We start from the raw sequence: 26713 nt of genomic DNA, 5'->3' as shown, positions 1-26713 counted from the left end.
CTCTTTATTCTGTTCTATATTGATAGCTGATATGTGCTTTCGTTATTAACACCACTTTATTTTTATTTTTATATGTCTATTTATATGTATATATTATCTTTATCTGTACATTATATAGCCTATTTATAAGCATATAGGTTTATTTTTATTTTATTCATATATTCCATCATTTACACTTTAAGACTTCATAATCATTTACTTATTGTGTAGTTAAGTCCGCTTCCCACCATATTGTTGTTTATTGTAAAACAATAACAGGTCACCATCAAAATGTCCTTACTAGCTTGATTCTCCAGTCCTCATTATCAACGATAAGTAGTGCCATATAATTGAAAGAAACACTATAACCAATCTCATCAGAAACTTTTAATAAAACAAATAACATCACAACTTCAAAACAATTTAACAGTTATAAAGTTAAACCAAGAAAAGAGGAAATGAGAATAATTAAGAGTTAAGGTAAAACATAAAATATTGGCAATTAAGATTTAATAGGAAAACATACCATGGTGGCACCTCACTAGCTAGTGTTTGGTCCCCAGAGACGTAGAAAAGTATTTTTCATTGGGGGGATGATTAAAAATTCTTGGAATTGACATAAAATTACTGATGTCGTACACACCCTTCAGTGTGAAAATATGGCTTGCTTTGCAAGCACATCTAACTTCTAAGGAAAGAACAGCTTAGATTGGTACCAGATAAAATAATTTTGTTATCAACATTAATAAATTATGCTAATTTTCATCTTTCTAAGTGCATAAGACATTGCAAATTATTTCTGTGACAGTCCTTTGAAGTGTGTAAAGCTCCATTTTATTCCATAAATAGTCAAAATATTGGGGGGGGGGGGGAGAGATGATACAATGGACCATCCCCCTTGTCAAATATTGGGGGATATATCCCCCATCCACCCGGATCTACGCCTATGTTGGTCCCGGTAGATTAGAAGTACCTGATGCCAGAAAAGAATAAGACATAACCGGGGTAATAAACACGTGATGGCCATGCAGGGTAATAAACACGTGATGGCCAGGGGTAACCCCATACTTTGGTTTGGGTGCCATCTTCTTTTTTTTCTTTCCTGTTTTATTTATTCATTTTTTTTTAGTATTCTTACTTTTTGTAAAGCACATGGAGCTATATAAATATTGCTCCAAATATAAAAGAATCTAAAATCTTTTAAACTTTTAAATCCCTAATTTATCGGCGTTTCTGATTTTCCTTCTGGACTCCTCCCTTTAAGGGGGTTCTAGGCTAGCACCAAAAATTTGCCCACAAGGGGTCCGACATGTCTGACGGAGGGGTCTGAAACAAGGGGCCGACTAGAGCCTCTGTCGACGGCTCAGAACAAAAAAATCCCTGGGAGGTTCACTGGGAGAATTTGTATGGCTTAGTATGGTCCAAATTGTGCTTTCAGACCACAATATTAGTGATTAGCAATCAAGATAACATTATTTGGAGTGGCAAATTATATTTTTCTTTATTTTTGATCGGACAAGTGGGTCCAGACCCGTATGACAGGAGGGAAAATTCCCACACTGGTGCCACCACTGCGCCCCATCTATGTCATCGCCAGGAAAATTAGCATACTCATTGGGAAAAGTTTCTCCTGTGTGGATATCAGACTCCCGTCAGAGACATCGGAACCCAGTTGGGCAAATTCTGGCGCCACCACTGAAAATATACGCAACTACTCAGTAACCACATGGTGGCCAAACATTCAACCATATTTCGGTCTATCCCATCTTTTATTTTAGCATGTTAGCTTAGTTGACTGCTACATTTGTTTTCTGTACAGCGCATATGTTATGCTCTTTATAAGTCGCCTACCATTACCATCAGTAGCCATAGGGAAACACTGCCACTGATATTGAAGATAGACGTATGTCTCCATCAGGGATTCGAACCCAAGACTTTCAGACTATTCTTCGGTGGTTTTCCACAACAGATGGTCCATCAAGCCAAATAAATGGGCCACACCCAACTCCCTCAGAGCCACACCAGGGGCTGGGGTTTAAAAAAAAATAGGTTTTGTCCCCTCTAGATGCTCAAAGCCCAGCCATCTTTGGATTAGAAAATGATTTTAATATTTTTCCCTGACAAATTTTATTGCAACTCGCCAATAGCTGGGCCTGGGTCTAGCTGGCCCCTTTGCTGCCACCAATTCTGATTTGGACACACAAGTGGTATACACAGCGATTGGATTTTCAAGTCCTAATGGGAATATACTACATTTTATTTCAAATATATAATATTTATATCAAACCATCAAACCATACTGGACTAAAACCTTCAAAAGTCAAAGTTTAGGTGGTCTCTTATTTTGAACTATAATGTTTGAACATGGTATCAATATACACAAGTACCAGCTGTATTCATATAGTTTCTACCATCATGGCCAATGGATTTGCCATCCAAAATGACTAGTATGAAGATGAGAAGGCGAAAAAGCCAAGTACTAAATCATCATTTATGAAGCTAAATTTGGTTTGCTGGACACAGCAACTGGGGAATCTCTGTACAAAATGCTTTCTTTAAACTGTTCTCTGACAAAATCCCTGACATTGGCAAGCCGCCTAGACTGCCGCCACTGTAGCTTAAATGGGCACAGGTGGTTCAAAAATAGTTTTAAATATGAAAAAGAAAATATTTATATTGTAGAAACTCACAAAAAGACTAAGTAAAGGCATTCATTCATTTACCATAATGCCACAGTGGTAGAAATTAACATGCTGACATGCAGCAACATTATTGCAAATTATTAATTGTATGCTAATAATAAATAAACAGAAATATGGACAGCAATGTAAACATTAAAGTTACAGTTTACAACAAAAGTAGTCAAAAATAAATGTATTTCAAGTTACTGCTCTCTTTAAAATCTGAATATTGATAAAAAAAAAATTCTACACAATAAAATATTTCAATATTTACAAAATAGCACAGTGAGCATAACTAAATTTACAGTTTGTTAATATTTTTGTGACATTTGATATCACAGCTGAGGAAAGTATACTGAATACTTAAAACCATAAAAATATTGAATAATTTTATTTCTTTTTACAATCCTTGTATAGCATAGACTAAAATTATTTAACAGTATGGACAAACTTAGTAGGCATACCAAATCTTGTTGTATACTTCCCAATCACTCATCAAAACATTATACTCAATCCACACAAGATAAAATGTTACATGTTATATGCTATGTTATGTTATATGTTGTATGTTGTATGTTGTATTTTGTATCTTGTATATGGACACATAAATGTTAAAAAGACATATTCCCAACAAGATACCATCATCTTTACACAAGCAATTACAAACTTTTCGAAATGTCAGTACAATATATAAACAGGCAGTACACCAGAGTCAGTACCAGCTACTGTGCCTCCTGTGAGAATGTGTACATATCCTTGTTAAATATTTAGTGTGACAGTGTTCTAAAATGTGTTTCGTGCATACACACACTAATTTTACATGGATAGGCATTCACATACTCAATTTTCGCAGGCAAATTCAATTTAATTTATTTAAATTAAATTTATTTCTTTGTCTGCTTAAATATCCCTAGTCAGAATTCTTATTTGAATTTGGTACAAGTTACAAGGCATGGAGATATTGGTTGCCACTTTTGTGTGCTATATAAGTCTCCAACCATTACCATTCCTCAAGCCTTATAATGACATTTGGTTATTGAAGACAGATACATCCTGCACCTTGTTATGGTTTCTATGGAACCGTATCTGGTGGACTATCAGCCAACACAGTGTCATAATGAACGCCAGGCTCATAATGAACGCCAGGCTCATAATGAACGCCAGGCTCATAATGAACGCCAGGCTCATAATGAACGCCAGGCTCATAATGAACGCCAGGCTCATAATGAACGCCAGGCTCATAATGAACGCCAGGCTCATAATGAACGCCAGGCTCATAATGAACGCCAGGCTCATAATGAACGCCAGGCTCATAATGAACGCCAGGCTCATAATGAACGCCAGGCTCATAATGAACGCCAGGCTCATAATGAACGCCAGGCTCATAATGAACGCCAGGCTCATAATGAATTCCAGGTTCATAATGAATTCCAGGCTCATAATGAATGCCAGGCTCATAATGAATGCCAGGCTCATAATGAATGCCAGGCTCATAATGAATGCCAGGCTCATAATGAATGCCAGGCTCATAATGAATGTCACTTTCATTATGTACTCATATAAACAAGTGGGACTGCAGAAGATTACCTTCGCATTGTGTCGAGAAGGTGTGTGAAGATTTTTGGATCCATTTTATGTTCCTTTTGCAACAGGAGGCACTGTTCCAATGTTACCGACATGGCGGTACGATCCTTGGCACTCTTACAGCTTGTAAATCGCACACCATTCATTCTTCTTGTTAACTAGTACGTTGGATTTAAAGTTGAAAAGACAAAAAAGCAAAATACAATTACAAATAATGTTGTTTATACTGTAATTACATTATGAAATTGATTATGATTCCCATAATATATATTTACTTCAAATTTATTTAACATTTAATTTTTTAGTTAAGTCATGTAATTTTATAATATATTTAATTATTTTAGATGGTCCCTGAATTATTTTTGTAATTGTAAAATGTGATATATTTTTTTTAAATTTCTGTTCATATGGAACTCTTAGATTTAGACTTATAAAAGAGTTTCTGCACCTGTTCCAAAATGTTTCTTAGAATATTTTGAAAATGAATTAAAAATGAAAATAATTATACTAACCTCACTACTAATTTGCAAGATTTCCATATTCTTATGAGATTTTAATTGCACATGATGGGCAAGGCTGCTAACCAAAATATCCAGTGTGACGGGGGACTGTGACTTTGGCCTCTCGTCTGCAGGAATCTCTTGCACGAATTGATCGTAAAATTTCTGAAGTTTCTGCATGTTATCACGGTTAGTAGTCTCTTGTAGTGACGTGTCACCAATCCTGAGAAATTATACACTCGTTTTATTGGGACTATCTCTGATTATATTCTATAAAATTATATTAAATAATGTGTTTGTATGTAAATCATATTTGGTAAATTAAATCCTTAATTCAGCTTTTGCCTGCTATGGACTTTTTTTTATTTTCTAAATTATATATGTTCAAATACTGAATAAAAGATATCGAGATCTTAGAGACATTTTCTATCTATAACTTATTATAAAGTAAATTATAGAGTAAATTTCAGCTACATTAAGTATAATATATAAAAAATATATATTATATTTTTTTAAGTTAATGATTTTTATTGTACTATTTATAGGTTTGATTTTTTTATTTTGTTCAAATATTGAATAAAAGATACCGATATATATAACATATTCTATCTACAACTTTTTATAAAGATGAGTAAATTTTGGTTACATTATAATGTACAAATATATATTATATATTTTGAAAGTTTTTTATTTTAATCGTACCATTTATAAGTTTGATTTTTATATTTTGTATATCATGTTCAAATACTGAATAAAAGATACCAATATATATATAATATATTCTATCTATAACTTATTCTAAAGATGACTAAATTTTAGTTACATTAAGTATACTGTACAAATATATAATATATATTTTGAAAGTTGGTGATTCTTATTTTATCAACTTTGTATATTAGTTTAAATTATTTTTTTATTGTCTCTTCTAAAGCCAGGCACTCACTGCACCCGGCGGTTGTAGGCCGACCCATTCCACGAAAAATGCAACGCAATGACACGTGCGTAACGGATCGTTTTTAATAAAGATCTGTTCAGACTGCCGCTAACAATCACCAGACGGTGTCAAGCGAACTGTGCAAAATGCGCTATCTATGTATGTAAAATCATCATCATTACTCATATTACCAAAAAATATGTAATTTTTTTTATGAAACACTATCCTACTACAAATCTTGTAAATAAAAATAAATTTAAATAAATGCAGCAGAATGATTCTTAAAATCACTGATGGGTGAAAGTAATTTATTAGCATTATTCAGGTCAGGTGAGTAAAAAAGCTGCATTACTCCATTCCGCAAAATGGTGATAGTCTACAGTAAGACTAAGACAGAAATTTTATATAGCATGCAACTGATCACCAATCAGACCTAAAAAAATTGTCTGCACTCCAGCGCCTGCCGTTAGTTCATAGAAACATAGGAGCGGCGTTTTTTAAAAAAGTTTTCTTTTTCCATTTTTTAGTTCCAAAATTTTAAAAAGTGATCTTTATTTTCGTCCATTTTGCACATGAAAATTATATAAATTTGGTGTCTGATGTAAGGTATCGCCATTCTAGGCCAAAATTTCTTTGCAAAATATCGATTATGGGTTATTTTTATTCAGTCTGATGAATACTCTTTGAAAAAACAAATAGTGAGACAGGCTTAACTTAATATGTTAATTTTGGCGAGAAAAATTTTTTTTTTAAATTGTTGCACCCTCCTACACAATTTTCAGCATTAAAGGGCAAACAAATAATTTATATTTTTAGGCCTCAATTGCATGCCATATAAATTCCAAGACAGCACAGATAATTTACTCTTAGAAATGGATCATTTCCATCCATTTTTTCAAAAACTTCCCCTGGTTGTACTTAGTTTATTACTTACAGTTCAGCAAGGGTCTGTTCTTCATTTAGACCAACACTAAACAATATTGGAACTAGCTTAAACTGGAAGTCCTTGACACCTTCATCTGGCAGTTTAGAACACATTATAGGTGAAAGGGGAATCTCAATCATCACTTTACTCCTACCAAAAAAAATCATAGAAGTATTGCAGATACAAGAAGTTATATTAAAGAAATATTTACCATTTTAAAATACTATAGATCTAGTGTACACTGGAATGTAAATTAAGGAAAAGTATATAAATTCAAAATAATTAAAGAAATATTTTTGTATAACCAGATACTTAAAACCCAATATCTGAAATTACAAATGACCTGTAGGCTATGCTTGTGAAGTATACTGTACACTCTAAAGAAGATTTTTGGTGATGTCACTCATTTAGCAATGAGGCCATTGCAGAAATTTGAAAGAAATTAAAGTTGAAATACACCATACTTTAACCTTCTCAAATACTTCATAAAATTTGAATTTCTTTTTTTAAAGTCAGATTAATCAAACAATTTTCCTACATTTAGATTTAAATATGTTACTTGAACATCAATGGAGAACTATGTCTTTACATTAAATTAGTATACAGACGACAATGGGTTTCATTCTCTATCTTTCTTATCCATCTGTTTATGTGACTACATATCCATCATTATTATCAAATCAGATGAATGCTTACCTATCCCCTGTAACGATAGGTGTTGGATCAGCATCTGGATTGGACATTTCTCGAACTCGATAGGTAACTTTATTTAAGTCACTGATGCCAACTGTCATATCTTCCAGCATTCCCATCTCCTCTCCTGGTAGAGAGAAAAAAAAATGGAAAATTGGGTTCCATATTCTTTCATGCAATTAAATTATTACTATGTAATGAAGTATTGCTGGCAATAGGTATTTAAATTGTGTACATATAGGAAGTATGTGGGGTGCTCCTTTTAAAAATACACTGACAAATACTGCATTATATAACCATATCAAAAAGTACCATTATTCTAGCATCATCATCATCATCTCCACACAACCACTTTCACCTCCACCATCACTATCATCCTTATCATTTTCACTGCCATTGTTATTGCCATCGCATGGCTGTCATCATCATTATATTTGTTGTCACTGCCTTTATATCATCATCGTAATTGTGATATATATTATTATAATTCTTACCATATGTACTGAGTAAACTTTCAAAGTGTACAATCATGCCAATAGTCCGTAACTGATGCACAAAGCCTTTTTGACTAATACACTGCTGCAGTTTAGCTATGACCCCACATGTAGCTGTAGTTAACTGAATTTATGAGAACATTAATAAAAAACCATTAATATAAACATGAGATTTTTATCCTTAGTGTATCTTGTTTTGGTTGTTTTGTCTTTTAAATGCCTCTTGCTTTATTTTTCTACTTCAATGTGTGGTTGGTTTTCTTAATCAGTTAAATTACTGGTTGTTTTTGTTTCATTAATTGTCTTTGTTCTCAATTTTCTGTGTGTTTACTGTCTTGATTTGGCTGTTTTTTTTGTTTACCACCACCTTCTTTCCATTGATATCAGAAAGGCATGGTTGTGTACTAAGAAGATTTTCTATTTTGTGTATTATTTTGTATCTTCTTGATAATAGCCCTTTATTGCCTTTGGAGCGTTCACAAATTGAATTGAATTGAGTTACACACTCTGTGGCAACAGTAGTTCTAAAACAATTCTATGGTAAAAAAAAAAAATGGTACACCAATATGCATCATTTCTTATGTATATTTTATTGAATTTAATAAAATAAACTACATACAAAATGATAAAACTCTTCTCGTTCCAATCTGTGAAACTTTCTTGCAAGATAGAAATATTACTACGTTTGACAGATCCAGGCAGACAACCCCTACACCCTGTACCTCAATTAATGTTGGGTATTATGAAAACAACCTGTACACCATTTACCATTACAAAGGCCATAAGCCATTAATTACACCTTTGGTATTGATCAAACTTACTGCTTGAGAGAAGACGATATCTCTTCGATACTTCAACGCCATGATGGATAATAAATTACTGTGTTCCTCCTAAAAATATTCAAATGATAGGGAAAATATGTTAATTTATTTTTCCTTGGCATAACAAAAAAAAATATGAGTATCTCATGTCTATTATGTAGTGGCTTTTATTTATTACCAGCAACCTTACACACTAATGCAAGCAAACAAAAACCTCTCAGAACTAATCCATTTCTGCAAATTGAGGATGCTTGCATGTTGACTAATAATATTGTCTATCTGATACTGGCCATGAGCAGCAAAACACAATAAGATGTGATAAGAAAGCTCAGTAAACCTCCTGGAAATAGCTTCTCCAAAAGTGGAACCTCTGGACTCTAATTATTCATGGTCCATAGAAGGTGGAACCTGGTTCAAGAGGAAGGGTTATATGTGTCCCTTTACCTGTTGTGAGGGACCTGTTCACATAACTAAAGATATGAATGTTACAGAATCATCTGAAAAATATACAAAAGTAAATTAACATTTCATACTTTCATCCTACAGTAGGAAATGCTTATTTTTGCCTGCGTTTGCAGGTGAGTAACAGCTTCTCGTAATGACCGTACTGAACTGGCTGTAGCAAGACACCTCTCCGCAGTATTAGCATTTGTGGGCAGCATTTCAACACTCTGTTGCAACACCTCCAAACAATCCTCAATCTGGTGTTTCATTCCTTGCTACATTTTATAAGCAAAAAGAAAAGTTGGTGGTATAACAAATGCGAGAATCTGGTAGGGTTCATCTTATACAATATTGAAAGTTAGCTTGTGACAAGTGCCTTCGTATTTATAGATGCACCCTCATTTTACTTCCATGTTCAAAGAGTTTGCCCTCCAATTTGAGACCTTCTAATCCAAGTACCAGCTAAAAATCTTCAAACTTTTAACACAAATCTATTACTGGACACCGAAACCCAAGACCAAACACCATTTTCAGGTTCAAAATTTTGGCTTGTGCAGAAAATGTGGTATTTAAAAAAAAAACCCTATGATTCAGGTACCCTGAGCCACATTATTATAATTCATACAGTATTATTCTCATCTGAATTTTATCAAAGGGGTTATAACATTCACTATTTTTTCAAGTAATTCGTATAACAGATAAAAAACATTAAAAAAACCATGCTTTTAGCATTTGCCATTAACAAATTTCTTACAACTTCTACTTTACTTCATTCTCTTACCACTCTTATCACTTACCCATGTGCCAGGTCTCGCCCTCTCCTCGGAATCAATTCTAACAAAGCCAACACCATCAAAAGTCCATTTGTCTTCTGGAGTAATTGTCTTGGATTGTGTTGACTCAATAGATAAAGTGCTTGCTTCACTGGCAGTTTGAGCATCTTGTTTAGGTTCTACAGCACTTTTGTATGCAGCAAAAGTAGACTCAAAATATGCGGTGTCACATGTTATGATGAACTCTTGAAGCTGTACAAAATTACATCCAAATACATCAAGCATTGCTTACAGCAACATATTATATATGATTAAAGTATTGATGAGTAAAATGTTTTTTTTTAAACATGCAATAAGAATCACTTAAAACATTTGCTGATCAAAAAAAAATTTCTTAGACCAACTGATCAATTTCAATTTGTAAAAACTATTACATCATTATATTCTAAAAATGGTTCTGATCAATATTTACATTTCACTTTTTTATAACATGATTTCTGAATTAATTTTCAATAGTACTAAGAATTCTCCAAGATCATTGATTTTGTGAAAAGCACCACATCCATGACAATGAATCATACCACAATGAAAAGAAGACAAACAACATCTTGCAAACAACTTTTACTCACACAAGACACTCTAGTCTTCCAGGTGAATGTCAGGGCCGGCGGAACATCTTTCAAAGTGGGGGCCCACTACTAAGATGAATGGGAATATGAAAATTTAAGGGGTGGGGGTCAAACTTTTTGCTAAAAACCCAAAAAGGGAGGGGAGACTGGAGGTCCTCCCCCGGGAAAATCTTTATTCCTAGATGGTGGGAAATGAGCTTTCTCGACTTTTGAGCTAGGTGTCTTTTAATGACATTTAAGTTCTTCAAAATTTAAGGTTTTCCCTCATGTACCAGCTAAGAATCTTCTAACTGGACACACCGAAACCCAAGACCACCCCACATTTTCAGGTCGCAAATTTTATATACATACACATATGTAAAATTAGCTTTCCTGACTTCTAATTTCCTTATTGTAACAAAAAATAAAAATAAAAGAAAATCAACACACAGGTCCTGAAAATGTAGGTCTAGAATTCTTTTTTTTTGCCCAAAGGACGGTGGTCAGGACCTCTGACACCCCAGATCCGCCAATGTGACTTGCAAGAAAATGAAACCTTGGTCGGGGACTGGCTAAACACTCTCTTTTCCTTCCCTCTTTTCTCTTTAATTTCTTTCCGATCATACAAAAGTCTCCATAGACATTATATATTTTCTGCCGAAAAGTGGGGGCCCGGGCCCTCCAGCCCCACTGGTTCCGCCGGCCATTAATGAATGATTCAAAACAAAATTTCTACAAAAATGATTAAAGTACACACACAAAATGAAAAGTCAAGAAATTTGTTTTTAAAGTAATGTGAAAAATAAAAGCAATATTCTAGGATTATGATACATGAATACAAATAAATACACAGACACATACCGGTGACAGGTTTTTTTTTCCATGCATTGTTTTAATTATGTGGAAAAAATTTTCATCTCATACCTAACCGTCTACATCTAATTCTGTCTTCATGAAAAACTTACGTTTTCAAAAACCTTTTTTCTTGGGATTTTATTTTTCTCTTTCAGTTTTGAGTAATTTTAGGGTTTTCAATACTGGTTCATTTGGGAATTTTCTTGTCTGCTTGGGTTTGGGTAGTACTGTAGCTTATACTTGCTGTGGACTACAGTATGAGGTGCAATGTGGGGTGCTGCTAGCATTATTTTTTTTCACATAGAGTTGCGGCAAAAATTATAGAGGGTGCTATTTTAGGTCAGTTAGGAGAACTGATATACATGAATATGCATACAGACTCGCGAAACACAGTCAGTGGTGTATCAAGTTTTATGCGTGGATGAACGCTATGGAGTCGCTAAGCCAAAATATCTTAAATAAGCCTTGGTAGTCAAGACAGTGTAAAAATTGTAGTACTGGATTAGACACATTCTATGTAGGCCTACAGCATGGTCTTTGATAGTAAAAAAAAAAATGGAGTAGGCTAATATTGAATCTGGCACCGTATTTGAGTAGGCCTAGGCCTACAGTTTACAAATAAGGTTTTCTTTTTTAATGAGAAAAAAATCCCTGCCTATTACAGACAATGAGCGTTTCTGTATTCTTTTGCATGATTCATTGGTTGGTAACATTTAAGGATTTTTGTAGTACCGTCTGTAAATCAATGAAAGCTATTTTTACTTCCATCTGATTTTGATCGTTTTAAATATAAAGCTATTCAATATTTAATTGGGTAGACACACCCTAAACAGTACGTCATATCATGTGTATAAAATATCATGAATTTAGTGTTTATAATATACCTGCCTTTATTCATATTGAATATGAACAAAATGTTTGTAAGAAGCCAACATTCAAACAATACATAGAAATGTAACTGTGTGTCTGAGCATTTCTAAACGTTTACCCTTTAGAATCAGTAGTATAGCAGTTAATTATTGCTATACTTTACACTACTCAAATAATCGACCAGAAATTCAACGCTGCTTTTTTATACTTTCAAAGACCATGTACGTAAACACTGCCCAGGCATAGGGATATTGTAATTACAGTAATGTTGAGTCAATTAAGGTAGTTGACTCTGTATCGACTGTATACACTTTCCTCTCGACCGACTACCAAGAGATTTTGGCCTACCCTAACTATGGAGGAATTAGTTTAGTTTCGAAACTACAGTAACTCCTACATGCCCTAAGAATGCCGTAGCTTTTATATTCCACAAACAGCCAACACCACACCACTTTCGTGACTCGCGAGAAGAAGTGTTAAGCATACATGCATTATTCATGTTAGCAGTTCACCTAAATGACCTTAAATAGTGCCCTCTATAATTGCTGCCTGAACTGTAAGGGAAAAAACATAATGCGTGCTGCTAGTGCTAACTATCTGCACAGAAAGGCACTAAATAAATGACAAAAGAATAAGAATACCAATACTAAAAGCAGATGTTAACTAACCTGATATTAATGAAACAATATATACACCAAAGTATGCATCAAAGTATTAAAGAATTGTTTAAAGGAAATATACCCACTTTACAGAAACGCGCCTATATACGCCACTGCAGATTACACATGGACCACTCCAAAATCAAATGTTAAACACCAAAGTCATTTATTGGACACTTCTTTTAGTCCCGAATGCGTGCCCTTAAGAAAGCTTCTACTGTAGTTTAATGCTGTAAAACTGGTGGCATTTGTGTTAAATTCAGTCATCATTAAAAAGTCCATTTATCTGGGTTCCTTCAACAATATTGTATCCTACACAAAATTCTCACCTTGTTAATGCTAAATTGTGCCACATCAGAGAAATAAGAGGTTTTCATGTCTTTTAAATCTGAAACTGTTGTCCAGACCATTCTTGAATTTGATCGTTTTAAATGATTGCTAACCTGCTCTACCTTTCTGATTGCTTTGACAATTTGTGTTTCTTGTACATGTTCATCTATACTACACGACTGTTTTGTCATATATATGTCTTCTGGTAACCAAGCATGTTTGCACCTAATAAAATATTTTTCTCATTAAATTTTGTGCTGTTGCTTTTTTTGTTTGAGGAAGTTTAGAAGCATCATTGAAGATTTTACGATTAATACGCTATCAAGACAAGAAATCAGGAGTTGGAAAAACTATTCAAAAAACTTCCTGAAAAAATTGCTAAGTGTTAATCAAACTCTTCAGTAACACTTTCATTAATTAGTGAAAAAAATTCTGGATTGAGTCACTTCTATAGAAGCAACATGTACATTATACTATTGCCTATAATTGTGAAGGTTCCCCATGGTCAATTCCTTTTTACCATGATTTTTTTCTGTGTTTAAAGCTTTGTTAATGATCTAGGCATCACCAAACATACATAAGCAAAACAAGCTCAGGCACTGATGAAATTAATTGTGGCAAAGACAAGCCAAACCAGTCACTTGTCGCAAAAATTGATTTTTAATTAGTAATACATGGTTAAAGATGAAAATAAGAGCTATAAAATGGTAAAAGAATCACTTAAATCCGACATTTCCTTATGAAGCTACAAGTGCTTAAACATGTACACAATTATTAAAAATTGTTGTTTTAACATAGAAAATGGGAAAAATAACAGCATGTCATGATGTATACATAGATAAAGGTTAGTTTACTGCAATAAAATAAATTACAAAAATGTTTACATTTCAGCATATTTTGGCCATGAAACATGTTTTGCAACGAGTGACTGGGTTGGCTTGTTTTTGCCACAATTGTTAAAATCAAAATCATGTGATAAAGAATAATCTAAAGCATATAAAAACACCACCAGCCATACAAATATACTACTACTCCATGTGGGTACTGGATATAAAAGAAAATTGTACAATTCTACAGCACCACTAACCTATACATGCATCTCAATGAATATGTTTGGGATAATTAGAACATTGAAGCTAATTAGTTAATTAGCTAATTGATTAATATAAGCAAATATGTAATGGTGAAACTGGAAGTATGTATGACATGTAGATGGTGGCAACTTACAAATGTGCTGCCACAACAGCAAAACCTTTGGTGTCCTAATAATTTACAGAGCTGGAACAAATATAAACAAAATTAAACATAAAAAAAGTAAAATAAAATAATAGGAACATTTACTTATTTTTATCTATTTACATTTATGTAATTTATAAGCTGAAGGTGTAGGATATGCCAATGGCGAACCTAATCATTTTACTATGTGCCAATTTTTCACAAGACAAACATACAAGCAAGATGTTTCATTATAATTCTTAGAGTCATGAGAAAAACTCCTGTTATCTGAGCCTAGGACCATGGGAATGGGAGGCAAAATCGCTCATTAAAAAATGAACAATAAGTATAATAGTACTATATTCTCACACGTGTAAAAAATACAAAAAAAAAAACACAGTATTAATACTGACATTAAAATTCAACATATTTTAAATGCTTGTCTTTAAATTCTAGGGTTTTGCGCTCAAACCTGTCAAAACCAGGATTTATCTCATAAATATAAATAAACATCTCAATTCCTTAAGCCTCAAATGAGATGTAGTTTAAAAATATACTCTGCAAGAACAATAACGTGCTACTGAAGACGTGCCAGTTTATATCATGATGTGTGCTTACGTGTGCATCAAAATTCTCAAGATCATTTTTAAGGAATTTAAAGCATGTTTCAGGCTAGTTTGAGCATTTCAAAATTTCCGTGCTGTACGAGGACTTTTAGGCACACAGCAAGTACTGAAGCTAGAAATTACGTCTTTTACATATTTTAGGTTCCTGACACTGTATTCATAATTTCCATTCTTTGTCAGTCACTTTAGGGCCCATAACAAAGCTGTACGCACTCATCAAACATACAAATCTGTGTACCATACAGTGAAAATATGCCAAAATCATGTATTTTTAATCAGTTATAGGTCCTTAGGATGAAAGGTGACCCCCAATTTTTATTACATATTTGAGAGCAGATGAGTTGTAGATATGATTTTGTAGATTATTAAGGCTTGATTGGATATTGTGACATCATCAAAATGTCCATTTTGATTTTGATGACATCATGGTGAAAATGAATTTTTTTCCTGACCACCACCTTATCTTTCTTTGTCTAAATCTTTGTGAAATTCTATGATTAATCATAAATCTCTCACATGCATTTTTCAATGAGACTTGACACAAATATACTTCATATCAAGGGTCAACTTGTGTGCCATTATCGTCCATGCACTCGCCATGACGTGCATATACGTGTACATTAACATTTTTTAATTCTCAAAATCACTTTTTGACAAATTCAGAGCAGGTTTCAGGCCATTTTGCGAAACTAAAAATTGTCCGCAATAACAATACTGTATGCTCGCATCAAACATACAAATCTGTACGCTCATTTTTGTTGACATAAGACACTCTATTCACAAATCACTATGTCTTTAAATGCCTGGTTTGGTTCTGATACCAACAGCATCCTTCATGATAAATCATTCCAAAATTATCAAAATAACAATCATCAGATCACTGTCAGATCCTGCATATCACCTAAGTTTAACACATCTTTGGGTTAGTCATATGATATTTGTATGTTATTGTTTTTTAGATAAATCATACATTATTTTGATATTGTCTTTTAATGGCAGACACTGACAATGCTTCATGCTGTCAACTTTGGTTAACATGATTCAAAATATTTAGTTTTAATTCATTTTGTTTGTGCATATGTAATGAATTTGACACCAATAAATGAGCATTATTAACAATGGTTTTTTTAAACTCTTTTTGTAGGATTAAGCGAAAAGCACTTCTTTTAATTCCTAGGCCCAGCACCGTCGACGCCGAGCGGGGGCCTTTCAAAAAAGACAAATTCCTACAAAATAATATTTTTTTTGTAGGTAAAACATTTAACTGCTCATTTAATTGCTCACACTAACAAGACTTAGGTTAGCAATGTGTAGAGCAATGCTTCCCAAATTGTTTTCCTGGAGAACTACTTCGTCAAAACATAGATATAAGTTCACTCTTCAGGCTTTTAATTGGGCTGTAAAAACCATGATGATAAGCAATGGATATTGAAAACCCATACCAGATATTGAAAGCCCGTACCTGACACAGTTTTCTAAAAATATTTATATTTGAAAGCACACAGTATTAATTATATTTTTTCATAGAAATGACATAAATTCATATTCCTTATCCTAGAAGACTTGTTCCACCTCCAGAACCATAGGCGAGCGTGCCATGCGAACCAGGGCCAATATTATAGCCATAGGTTGAGGCACCCATGCCTTAACCGCTCGATAATTTATCTCCCCAAATAATCACTGTATTAAAGCAATCCACATAATCGCTGAAAACTTTTATTAAAGGTACCTGTAATAAATCATAGTGCATGTTTTGTGTACATACCTTTTGATTGAGCACCACCAGTGAGCATTTAACAGCATCAACTGAAAGCTCCTCTGCAGCTTGTAGCACTTTATCTAGTTGTTGATCTATCGCTTCCTTGAGTGAGGCTAGCTGTAAGCTAGCATCCTTGGCATTAGGTAAATGACTTCGCGGCCGTATTGCACTGAAAATAATTAATCAAATAACCACTAAACAATAGGTTAGGCTTCATAGTGACATAACAATTGAAAGCATATGTATAAAACAGAATTAGAACATTAAAAGCACCACACCAATACCCAACAGTATATTATACGGTAAAATATTCATGTTTTTCCAAATGGTACCGGTCGACGCTGTTGCTGTATGGATATACATGCGTGTGTACAGGATGTAGAGGCAGCGATGAATCAATGATTGTGTCCTGTTTTTTCATCATTTCTACATCTTTTGGGCATTCATACATGTGTTTGTATGTATGTATGTATTTTATATATACGTATGTTTGTATATATGGATATATATACATTTATATATGCATACATAAGTAAATGCAATTTAAATTTATCTATGTTTTGTATAAGCTTAAACTAAAATTTTTTTATGAGAATTGTACATATTTTGTTTTATTACATCCCGCCTAACATTTACTCACAATTGTGGGTCCTCTGGGGTTTGCTGCAGCATCCTGCGAAGTCCTCCATGTCGAAATTTATGTGAATGAGCTGCAGGTGCACCAAATGTTATAATATCATAAGACACATCTAACATAAAAAGAACAAAATACAATCATTATATTTATGTGAATGAGCTGAAGGTGCAACAAATGTTATAATATCATAAGACACATCTAACAGAAAAAGAACAAAAAACAATCATTATATTTATGTGAATGAGCTGCAGGTGCACCAAATGTTATAATGTCATAAGACACAACTAATAGAACAAGAAAAAAAAACAATCATCAAATTTAAAACAATAGAGGGATTCGGCAATGGGTGTCATGCGACCTAACTTGGATATAAATAGTCTATTGGCACAGCGGTGTTTTACGTGGAGATTGCTATGGCGGTCATCACTTGTTATTGCTGTGAAGATCATCATAATTCCCAGTAAACTATACCAAAATGATTGCAAACTAAACTTAAGAATTTTGCCTTAATGGTTTGCTACTGCTGTCGAGAATACTGGCCACAAAAACATTCAGATTTTTTGACAAATTTTAGGCCTAGGCGCCTGCATACCTACAGCATAGTTAAGTATGCATAATGGTCTTCGACCCGCAAAGAGAGATTAACATTTGTTTTCAAGAACAAAGCTTGCACAGACTTTGAATACTTGGTACAAAAATTATAAAGAGGCAAAATCAATCACCTTTAATATCTGTCATACAGGTATTCTCTTCAGCATTCAACCTTTGTAAGTGAAGGTTGGTAGGAACAAATTCTAATTGTTTGTCTGTTTTGTCCATACTCCGCTTAAATTGAATACCTATGATCCAGTCCATGAAAAAAAAAAAAAAAAAAAAACTATTACATTTATTGAAGATGTGAGTTATATATAGTTCATACATTCTGTTTGTTTAAATATGCAAATGAAGAGTTCTAGAAATTAATTATTTATATTTCATTTTCCTTATATTCCAATCCTATTGCAGCATTTTTGGTGAGGTGACACATGCCAGTGGAAATAAACAGTTCCAGTATTTGTTCCTCTAATTGTATCACCACAAAATATCAGTAATAAAAATGAGATAAATATTTTGTATTTGTCAGTACGCCATGAACTAGCTAAATAATTATTATTCAATTCAATTTCTGCAAATGTCATTGAGTACTAATATCTACTGATATATGTCACAAATTATTAATTAATTTGTATAGTATTTACCTCATAAAATTTTTTATATTTGAATTGTATTTATTACATTTTTTCATCATTTTATATATTACATTGAATTTTTTACCCTTGTATATATTGTAGTGTATAAGCAAAGATTGTACATGTGAATGATTTGAAATTAATTTTGCCTATGCTGAATACGAATGAATGACTCTAATCCAGAGTGGATCACCAATATGTTGTATCAGTGTTAGAAAAAAGGAAATTAATGGCAATCTACCTATTATCAACAAACTCCACTGTATCAGTTTTCTTCAGACTTCAGTGTGATCATACATAATTTCTACCCCCTTATTAAACACTGCCCCCTGAAACTCACAGTAACATTGATGGATGTGACAAACCTTTATAATTATTAAAGAATTCTAACGTATCTCTATATATTGCATTGAGTTTGACATGTTCAGCAATAACTTCTTTTCTTGCTGCTTCTGATTCTTCATTTAGCTTCAAAATAGAAAATAGCAAATGTTGAATAATACAGGAGGATGGTTGGATGCAAGTTATTTGTGGTGGAATGAGTCACACAATGTATTGTGTGATGAAGACTACTTGCTATTACATTGTTTGCTTGTCCATAACCTTTGACATTGCATTAGATTTTACAAGAAAAGTCCAGCTGCAAGCATATTTAATGTAGCACTTTGCCCAATTTTGAGAGCACACACCACCTGTGTATTTAAAACACTGATTAATGCTTAGCCCACCGAACAATCACATTTAAGAACATTCCCTAAAAGGAATATTCTTATAATCAATGGCCTATTTTTCTACACTAGTGCAACTGTAACACAACTGGCAGATCCATGAATTGAGGGGATCCAGGAAGGGTGTTTATTATACAATGGGTTTGATTCTTCATATAATAATGGAATATGAAAAATTGGTCTAAAAGTCTGATGGACCCTTTTGACTTGGTGGACCCCATTTATTTTTCATGGACCCCTTAGGGGTGTACAGACACCAAGTTGGGTGTACACTGGTGTAAGCAATTTGAGTAGGAAATACAAAGGAAAAATAAAAGGATGAGGGTGGCGGCATAATATCTGAATATAAATCATATTATTAAAAATTCATATTTCATAATTTTTTTTCAAGTAATAATCATTTTTATTTAACTAATTCTATAGCAGCACAATTTAAATCAGGCTTATTTTGATTTTTGATAAAGATTTCTTTTTGATGATCCGAAAATTTAATTGAATACATGCGTAAACCTTTTCATCAATGTTCGTAGGCTTATTTTGAATTATTCATGCTTATACTGTACAATTAATAAATCTCCACAGCTCTATGAAGATCATTATAGATAACACATAAATCACTATGGCAACAAATCCTCCAGGAAGATGGCAGCATGTAACAAAGCGGATGTACAAATATGCAAATTAGCTTCAATATGAGGTTAATAGTTTTAAAGTAAAAAGCATGGCTAAATACAGGAAGCTGTAAACCTCCAAATGCTTAATTTGACGTAGGACTCATGAGAGGTAATACTTCCGTCAAAGATCAATTTACAAGTGACAGTTAAAGGAACAATAGAATTTATAAGCAGGAAATACTGATCTTCATACAGATAAGCATATATATTGGAATTGCCCTTTCTTTAAATGGTTGCTGTAAGCTTTCTTTTGCCAGCAATCTATTTCATGTCATATTTTTATATCAGAAAACAATGAAAATTGGAAATTCCATAATTACATTAGTTAGACTGTCCAACTCTTCAAACCAATTTTTCTCTTCTTGTAAATATAATTTCCTGAGGATCAAGTAAATTTTAATTTAGAATCACATACTACCAGACTTGAATCATGGTAATCTTGATACAAAACAAGAAAATTTAATATTACAATATATTTGTCAAAAATAAATATTTTTTTAGAAATTAAATTTTTAGTAACTATTACAAATAAACTGATGGACTAAATTTGTAGTAATATGTTTATGCTGCTCCACCCACCTCCCCTCCCCTTTGGCACCTCCTAAATTTTTCAAAATTATTAAAAATATTAATCAAATTTAGGTCTGAGAATGTCATTTCTAGCTATCTAGAGGTGCCATAATCTTTTCTCAGTCCCAACCATGGTGGGGATGAAGTGGTCTAAATTCTCCATCTGCGCAAGTAATTAACTAATTATAATTATTTAATTGCCATAATAGTAATTAAATTCATGATAGCACGTGTCTATACAAATTTACACTCATCCAAACATACAATACCACCTCCACCCACATGACTACTTATATCCATACCACAATGTCAATTAAATATAAACAACGTTCTTTTATATTTATGACTAACTTTAACTTTTGTGTATTTATACAATTTTTAATAAAAACTATATTTCAACTTTTTAAATGATTTCACTATATAATGTAAAATTTAATCCAATCTAAGTTCATAATACTTGGTCTTTTAATAATCAAGTCTTTTAATAATAAAAAGTAAGTACTGTATGCCTTTTAATAATCATATAATATATGATTATTGTTATGTTTAAACATACAGTATCATTTGTCTATTTGAACCCTTATATAATATTTTTTACTATACTAATGTTTTTTTCTCTCACCAAGCAGTTGTTATTTTCTTTGTTTTTTTCATTTTAATTTTTGTCTTTGTATAATTGTTACTTGATTGTATTATTGTATTATGGACGCATCACCATACAATTGTGTGTCGCTATTTTGAAAGAGAGTTCTAATAAATACTGAAACTGACACAACTTCACTCATCCTGCATATCTTTTTCTTTGCATGTATAATTACTCACATGAGCTGCTGGGGTAAGTAGAAGCTGAGTTTGCTCTCTGCCATAACTTCTTGTACAACAACAATCATGCCTTCTGTATCTGGATAGCGATAGGTTTTACTGATGGGGCAACAGTACAAAGCCTTAGACAAGTTATCCTGAGCTAGTGATAGTGACCGCTTTTTGCGGGTACTACTCCTTTTACATGGCAAGTCATTTGTCACGCTCTTCTATAAATCAAAGAAAACTAAGGATTATCAAAAAACAAATACAAAAATTATCTTATTCTTGCTGTTGGCAGAGTTCTTAATCAAGTATTAAAACATTCTACACAGTTATAAATAGTAAAAACAAAAAAAAAAAAAAAACAATATTACATAAGAAATTCCATAAATAAAAGTGGATTGATGAAATGAAATTACGTTCTGATGCTTTTGTGTTATCTTTTTATTTTGTATGTGTAATCATACTAGTATATTAATTTTTCAATTATATTTACTATTTATTATTTGTAATTGCCATAACCTATATTAATAATAATAATAATAATAATTCTGGATTTATATAGCGCCTCACGTTGACACAACTTTTTTTGAGATACACATCATCGTGTTAGGATAAGATTGTATCTTGGTTTAGGCCATTTCAACAATCCATTGATATCATTATCGTCATTTCATTGACAGTGGCTATAAAAATATATAAATTGTATTTATAATGATATTTAACTTACTTCTTTTGCAATAGTAGTCTTTTGTGGAGTTGGGAGATCCAGCTGAAATGGTACATTTACATTTTGTCATTCAACAACTTATTCTAACCTTACTACATGAACTATGGCTGCTAAAAATGTAAATGGATGGAAGCTTTCCAAGGATACTGTGTAAACAGCAGAGAATAGCAAGAACAATAATTCAGTCTCGCTTTTTTCCTAACAATAGGCCTATCAAAAGTTATAAGATTTCTGTGTTGAATAGTAAAAACACAACTTGGCAATAATTTTTATTTTCCCATGGCATTAACCACCCACTTACTTCCCAAAAATTGGATCACTACCTCCTAACCTCTGATGGAAACACAGTACTGCAAGAATATTCCCATCATTGCCTATTACTCTAGAGCCCCCCCTTTTTTTTTTTTTTTTTTACAATTTTTAATATTTCGTGACCTTTTATTTTCCCAATTTTAAAATTTCCAGTAATTTTAAACATGATTCAAAAACCTACCATTATGCTTTTTTAGCCTACCATAAAACCTCAAATTAAAGCTATGGGCTTCTTTTCTTTGCGAACTTTGAATGGGCTTCTTTTCAAGATGGGCTTCATTTTAGGAAGGGCTTCTTTTCGAGACTACTTTTGTAAAGAGAGGGGCTTCTTTTCAAAATGAATGCTGTTAAAATTTTGTGAATTTGTACTATAAAACAATAAATAAGGCCACATCAATCTGTATCATGGAGTGTATTTAACTGGCATTAAATTACCTAAACTACTGTATAAACCAAGCTTGTATTTAATTTATTTTGTTTTCTGAAATTTAAGTACAGTGTATGTGACTTTAATATCTTGAAAAGAAGGCTATGCTATCTTGAAAAGAAGTCCATGGGTTTCTTTTTGAAATGGGCTTCTTTTCAAGGCTAATTTTGCAAATTAAAAAGGGGCATCAGTTTGAGATGGGCTTCATCTCGAGATTAAGCCCACTGGGCTTCAATTCGAGGTTTTATGGTATATTATGGCTAGAGTTCCCGATTTTGGTAGGTTTTCCCCGATCTTTTGAGCAATCTCCTACCCTCCCGATTTTCAGACTAGCTCAGGCAGGCCTAGGCCTAATTCAGCTAGGCCTAGGCCTACTCCAGTTGCCTGTGTGGAGGCTTGACCAAGATTTTTCAAAGCGACATGTTCTTGTTAGAAATCTTGCAGAAAATGTAGGCCTAACATTGATACGATATAAAAAGATTGTAACAGTTAATTATCAACTAATGGGAAATATTTGTATTGTAGAAGAAATACAATGCTACGGTTTTTATTCTGCCTACCTTAAGGTAGGCAGATTCAGCTAGGAAAAATAGGCCACTACTATTACCACTTGATTTTCGTGCGCAAAAAAAAAGGGCTATACAGTATGTGAAATGGTCATAAACAACCATAAATGCAATATCGCAGTCAACATGTCATTCTGTTGTAACGACAGGTATAATGCCTTCTTGTAACTCTCCCTCTCCAAAATATTAATGTTGTAGTAACTTATAATATACTGCATACTATGTCCAATGTTAATCAACAAAAACCGTCAAAGACATTTTATCAAATAAATTACTGTAAACTCTCCAATGTTGCTTACCTCCCAAAGGAATAGTGTTATACTGCCTCCTATACACCTGCCATCAGCTGACATAATACTTAACTCTAGTCGGTTCTCAGGTGATGTAACAATGTCTCTAAAGGAGCAGAGAGCACTACCCATTGGCATCACCTGGTTGATTAATTACAATATTCATAAACAAAGACAAGACTTTTATTATACCATGCTTTGTGAACTTATGGTCTCTTAAAGCACCCTCTGCCATATGAACTAGGAAGACTTAACCCAGGAATTAGTAAGACTGATGAACCCACAAAATGAAAAGACTCAACTCGGTAAGCCTGTAAACTGGCAGGAATGAACAAAGAAATTAGGAAATTGAAGCTAGGAATCAACAAGAATGACCAAGCAATTCAGGACTTAACCCCAGAATTGGAAGTACTATACTCAGGAATTGGGAAGACTGAAACCAAGAATCTGGCAATTTAAATTTTTTTGGTTGTAGAAACTAAAAGTCTAAGCTTTGTCAACAATTAAAAGTCAAAGTCTACTGTAGAAGCTAAAAGTCTACTTTGAAAAAGCAATATATATATAAAATGTAAAAACAATGAGATGATGATGTACACAAATTCATTACATTTTATTAAATATTAAAGACAAAAAGAAAAGCGAAGACTCACAGCCCCATTTGGTCGATCACGAACTTCATATAATGTAGCACGTAACCTTGTTATTACAGACACTCGACTACTAGCCTCAAATACTACAGTCATAAGGTAAAATGGATCAGTATTGTTTTCAATAATCTCAGTTTGTCCACACTTGGTCCATTCAGTTTCAGGAGGAGTAACAACACTAATTGTAATAAATGTACTAGGTGATTTTCCAGACATGGTCTTGGGAAGATTTGAGCAAGCTAGAAAGAAACAAAAGTTCTTTTTTTCATCATTATATATTTTTAATTTTGAAAACTTCATTATTTCACATATTTGCTAATTCTACATTGCATTTATTTTCCTTTATCCACATATAATAATGAAATAATTTCAAAAGTTGAAAACTTAGTTTTGCATTATCTTTCCATACTTACATTTTATTATAATTTTATCCATAACCCAAGTAAATTGATAACTTGGAAAAATTTTGATGTGAATGTGCAATTGATAACTTGGAGAATGTTTTACAAAAAAAAAAAAAAATATTTTATGTAGATTTTCATTTTCACATAAAAGAATGCAGTATTGTAGGTCTAAATTTTTTTCTTCCATTTAATTTCTTTTTAATTAATTTTTGTGATGAGCATTACTATAGAAATAGGCTTAAGCAGTTAAAAATCACCTCATATCGCCTTATTTTGCGAACTGGCACCCACTCACTTAATCATCGTGCACCCCCCTCGATTCCCCCACCCTCCTCATTTCCAGACACAAATATACACTTCCCAAAGGACTGTAAACAAATCTATTGGAAGCTTTATTATTCCATTATGTACATTTTTTTCTATCCTGGTTAGGATCAACGATTTTAATGTTTTTCCATGATTATGACGTCATCTGATTTGATTTGTCAAAATATGTTTTTATCGCATAACTAATAAATCGTTATCGAATCGTTCTAGTGTAAAAACTTCTCTTATTTCTTTTATTTTCTATATGAACCATTGCTTTTTAGCTTTTTTATCGTTATCATTGAAGTATAAACAGGCCATTAATCTTTATGAACACGCATTAAAACATTTTGAAGGTAATTTTGTGTTGTAGTTCCAAATCTACAGTAAGATTAAAGGGCGTTTATGTCATTTGATACCGAAAAAATAAACGCCTCCCTCAAATAAACACCCCTTTAAAAACCCTTCTCAACAATAAATGCCTCAAGACATTTATTTGAATCAATAAAATACTTAATAATTAAAACAGTAAATTTTTAATAGGATTTTTATTATGAAATTCAAAAGATATTCTACATTCTAAGAATTGATTTTTCAATTAGCAGTCCATCAATTTTTTTAAATTATTTAGAAGAGAAATTTGCAATGCCCACCTAATGACATCTCTAGCATGGGCTCAACCTGCTGTATATCCATGGGATCACCCAAATCCAGGATACCATGTCGCTGTTCATTAATTGGATCACGCCCTGTCCTTGCAATTAGCTGACCACGTAGGCTTTTCAACTGGCCTCGTAAACTCTCATAGCTGGCTTGCTGTAACAGAGCCACCCACTCATCTCGTTGATCAGCCGAATGGGCTGCAAAATACTGGTTGTGTTCCTCCCCTACAAAGACTGCAATGTATATTTAATTAAATTCAATGAAATTTTTAAAGTTAAAAAAAAGTACATTTCTAAGCTAGTTGTTATACTCTTAGCTCTACTGTAGGCTTTCTGAAAGAATGAGAATTGCATTTTATTTATTAGAAGTATTTCTTCTACATACAGGTTCATAGTTGACAACATAACAGACACAGGTTCTATGCCTTTTCAATTTAATTCAAATTTATATTTGTAAAAAGGACAAAATAAGGAAGGAAAATACTACCTTCCAAGGATTGCCAAAAAGAGAAAGAAAGAAAAACAAATAAAGTTCATACTTTAAGGTTCACTAGAAAGATATATTTAAGCTTCAGTAAAATCAATATCTTGATGCAAATCATCATCTCTTTAAATTTGATAGCATAGTATAAAATAGATCTTTTTAATTTATATTTTGCTTAATTTAATTCAAGTCTGCACCCTCCAGTAGGACTACACCTCGAAACTCTGGGGTTCTAGCCATCTTCATATCCATCTGAACAATTTCATGCTTGATTAGAAAAGTCTAGCCAAGCATTACACTATATTAAATGATTTTTTGGAATGGAGTTGAATAGCTCAGTGGTGAAGATGTTTGTTTTCTAATCCCAGGGTCCTGGGTTCAATTTCTGTGACAGTAGGACTTTTTCTCACGACTAAAGACAACTCCACTCACTAAGCCTCATAAAGAGACTTGGTTTATAGTTTATAAAGCATCATTCTCATCCTGTAAGTGG

The 26713-nt window shown here is 32.9% G+C and overlaps 1 protein-coding gene across 1 annotated transcript; it reads right to left on the bottom strand.

Moving 5' to 3' along the window:
• Positions 1-4243: 4243 nt before the first annotated feature.
• Positions 4244-26460, bottom strand: LOC117111804 (inositol polyphosphate-4-phosphatase type I A-like). The gene is made up of 20 exons (XM_033254792.1): positions 26418-26460; positions 25728-25970; positions 24368-24603; positions 23727-23858; positions 22123-22164; positions 21411-21619; positions 20339-20396; positions 18982-19084; positions 18110-18226; positions 17391-17499; positions 16757-16919; positions 14378-14428; positions 9853-10080; positions 9145-9330; positions 8612-8680; positions 7791-7914; positions 7300-7423; positions 6613-6753; positions 4757-4967; positions 4244-4402 (listed from the first exon to the last, which is right to left on the bottom strand). Exons 1-20 carry the CDS (start codon positions 26458-26460, stop codon positions 4244-4246), a joined length of 2748 nt encoding a protein of 915 aa, XP_033110683.1.
• Between the last annotated feature and the right edge of the window lie 253 nt (positions 26461-26713).

This window comes from Anneissia japonica, unplaced genomic scaffold, assembly GCF_011630105.1.
Source record: "Anneissia japonica isolate Jap-2015-1 unplaced genomic scaffold, ASM1163010v1 scaffold287758_len931624_cov196, whole genome shotgun sequence".
Classification (NCBI taxonomy): domain Eukaryota; kingdom Metazoa; phylum Echinodermata; class Crinoidea; order Comatulida; family Comatulidae; genus Anneissia; species Anneissia japonica.
This window is presented reverse-complemented; position numbering and strand designations above follow the sequence as displayed.

Bases quoted from the DNA above. Each gene is read 5' to 3' on its own strand.
- LOC117111804 (XM_033254792.1), bottom strand. From the start codon at position 26,460: ATGGCTAGAACCCCAGAGTTTCGAGGTGTAGTCCTACTGGAGG. The intron at 24,604-25,727 runs GTGGGCATTGCA...GTTTCTTTCTAG, and splicing joins CATGCTAGAGATGTCATTAG to CTTGCTCAAATCTTCCCAAG. The intron at 20,397-21,410 runs GTGAGTAATTAT...CTTGATCCTCAG, and splicing joins TACTTACCCCAGCAGCTCAT to GAAATTATATTTACAAGAAG.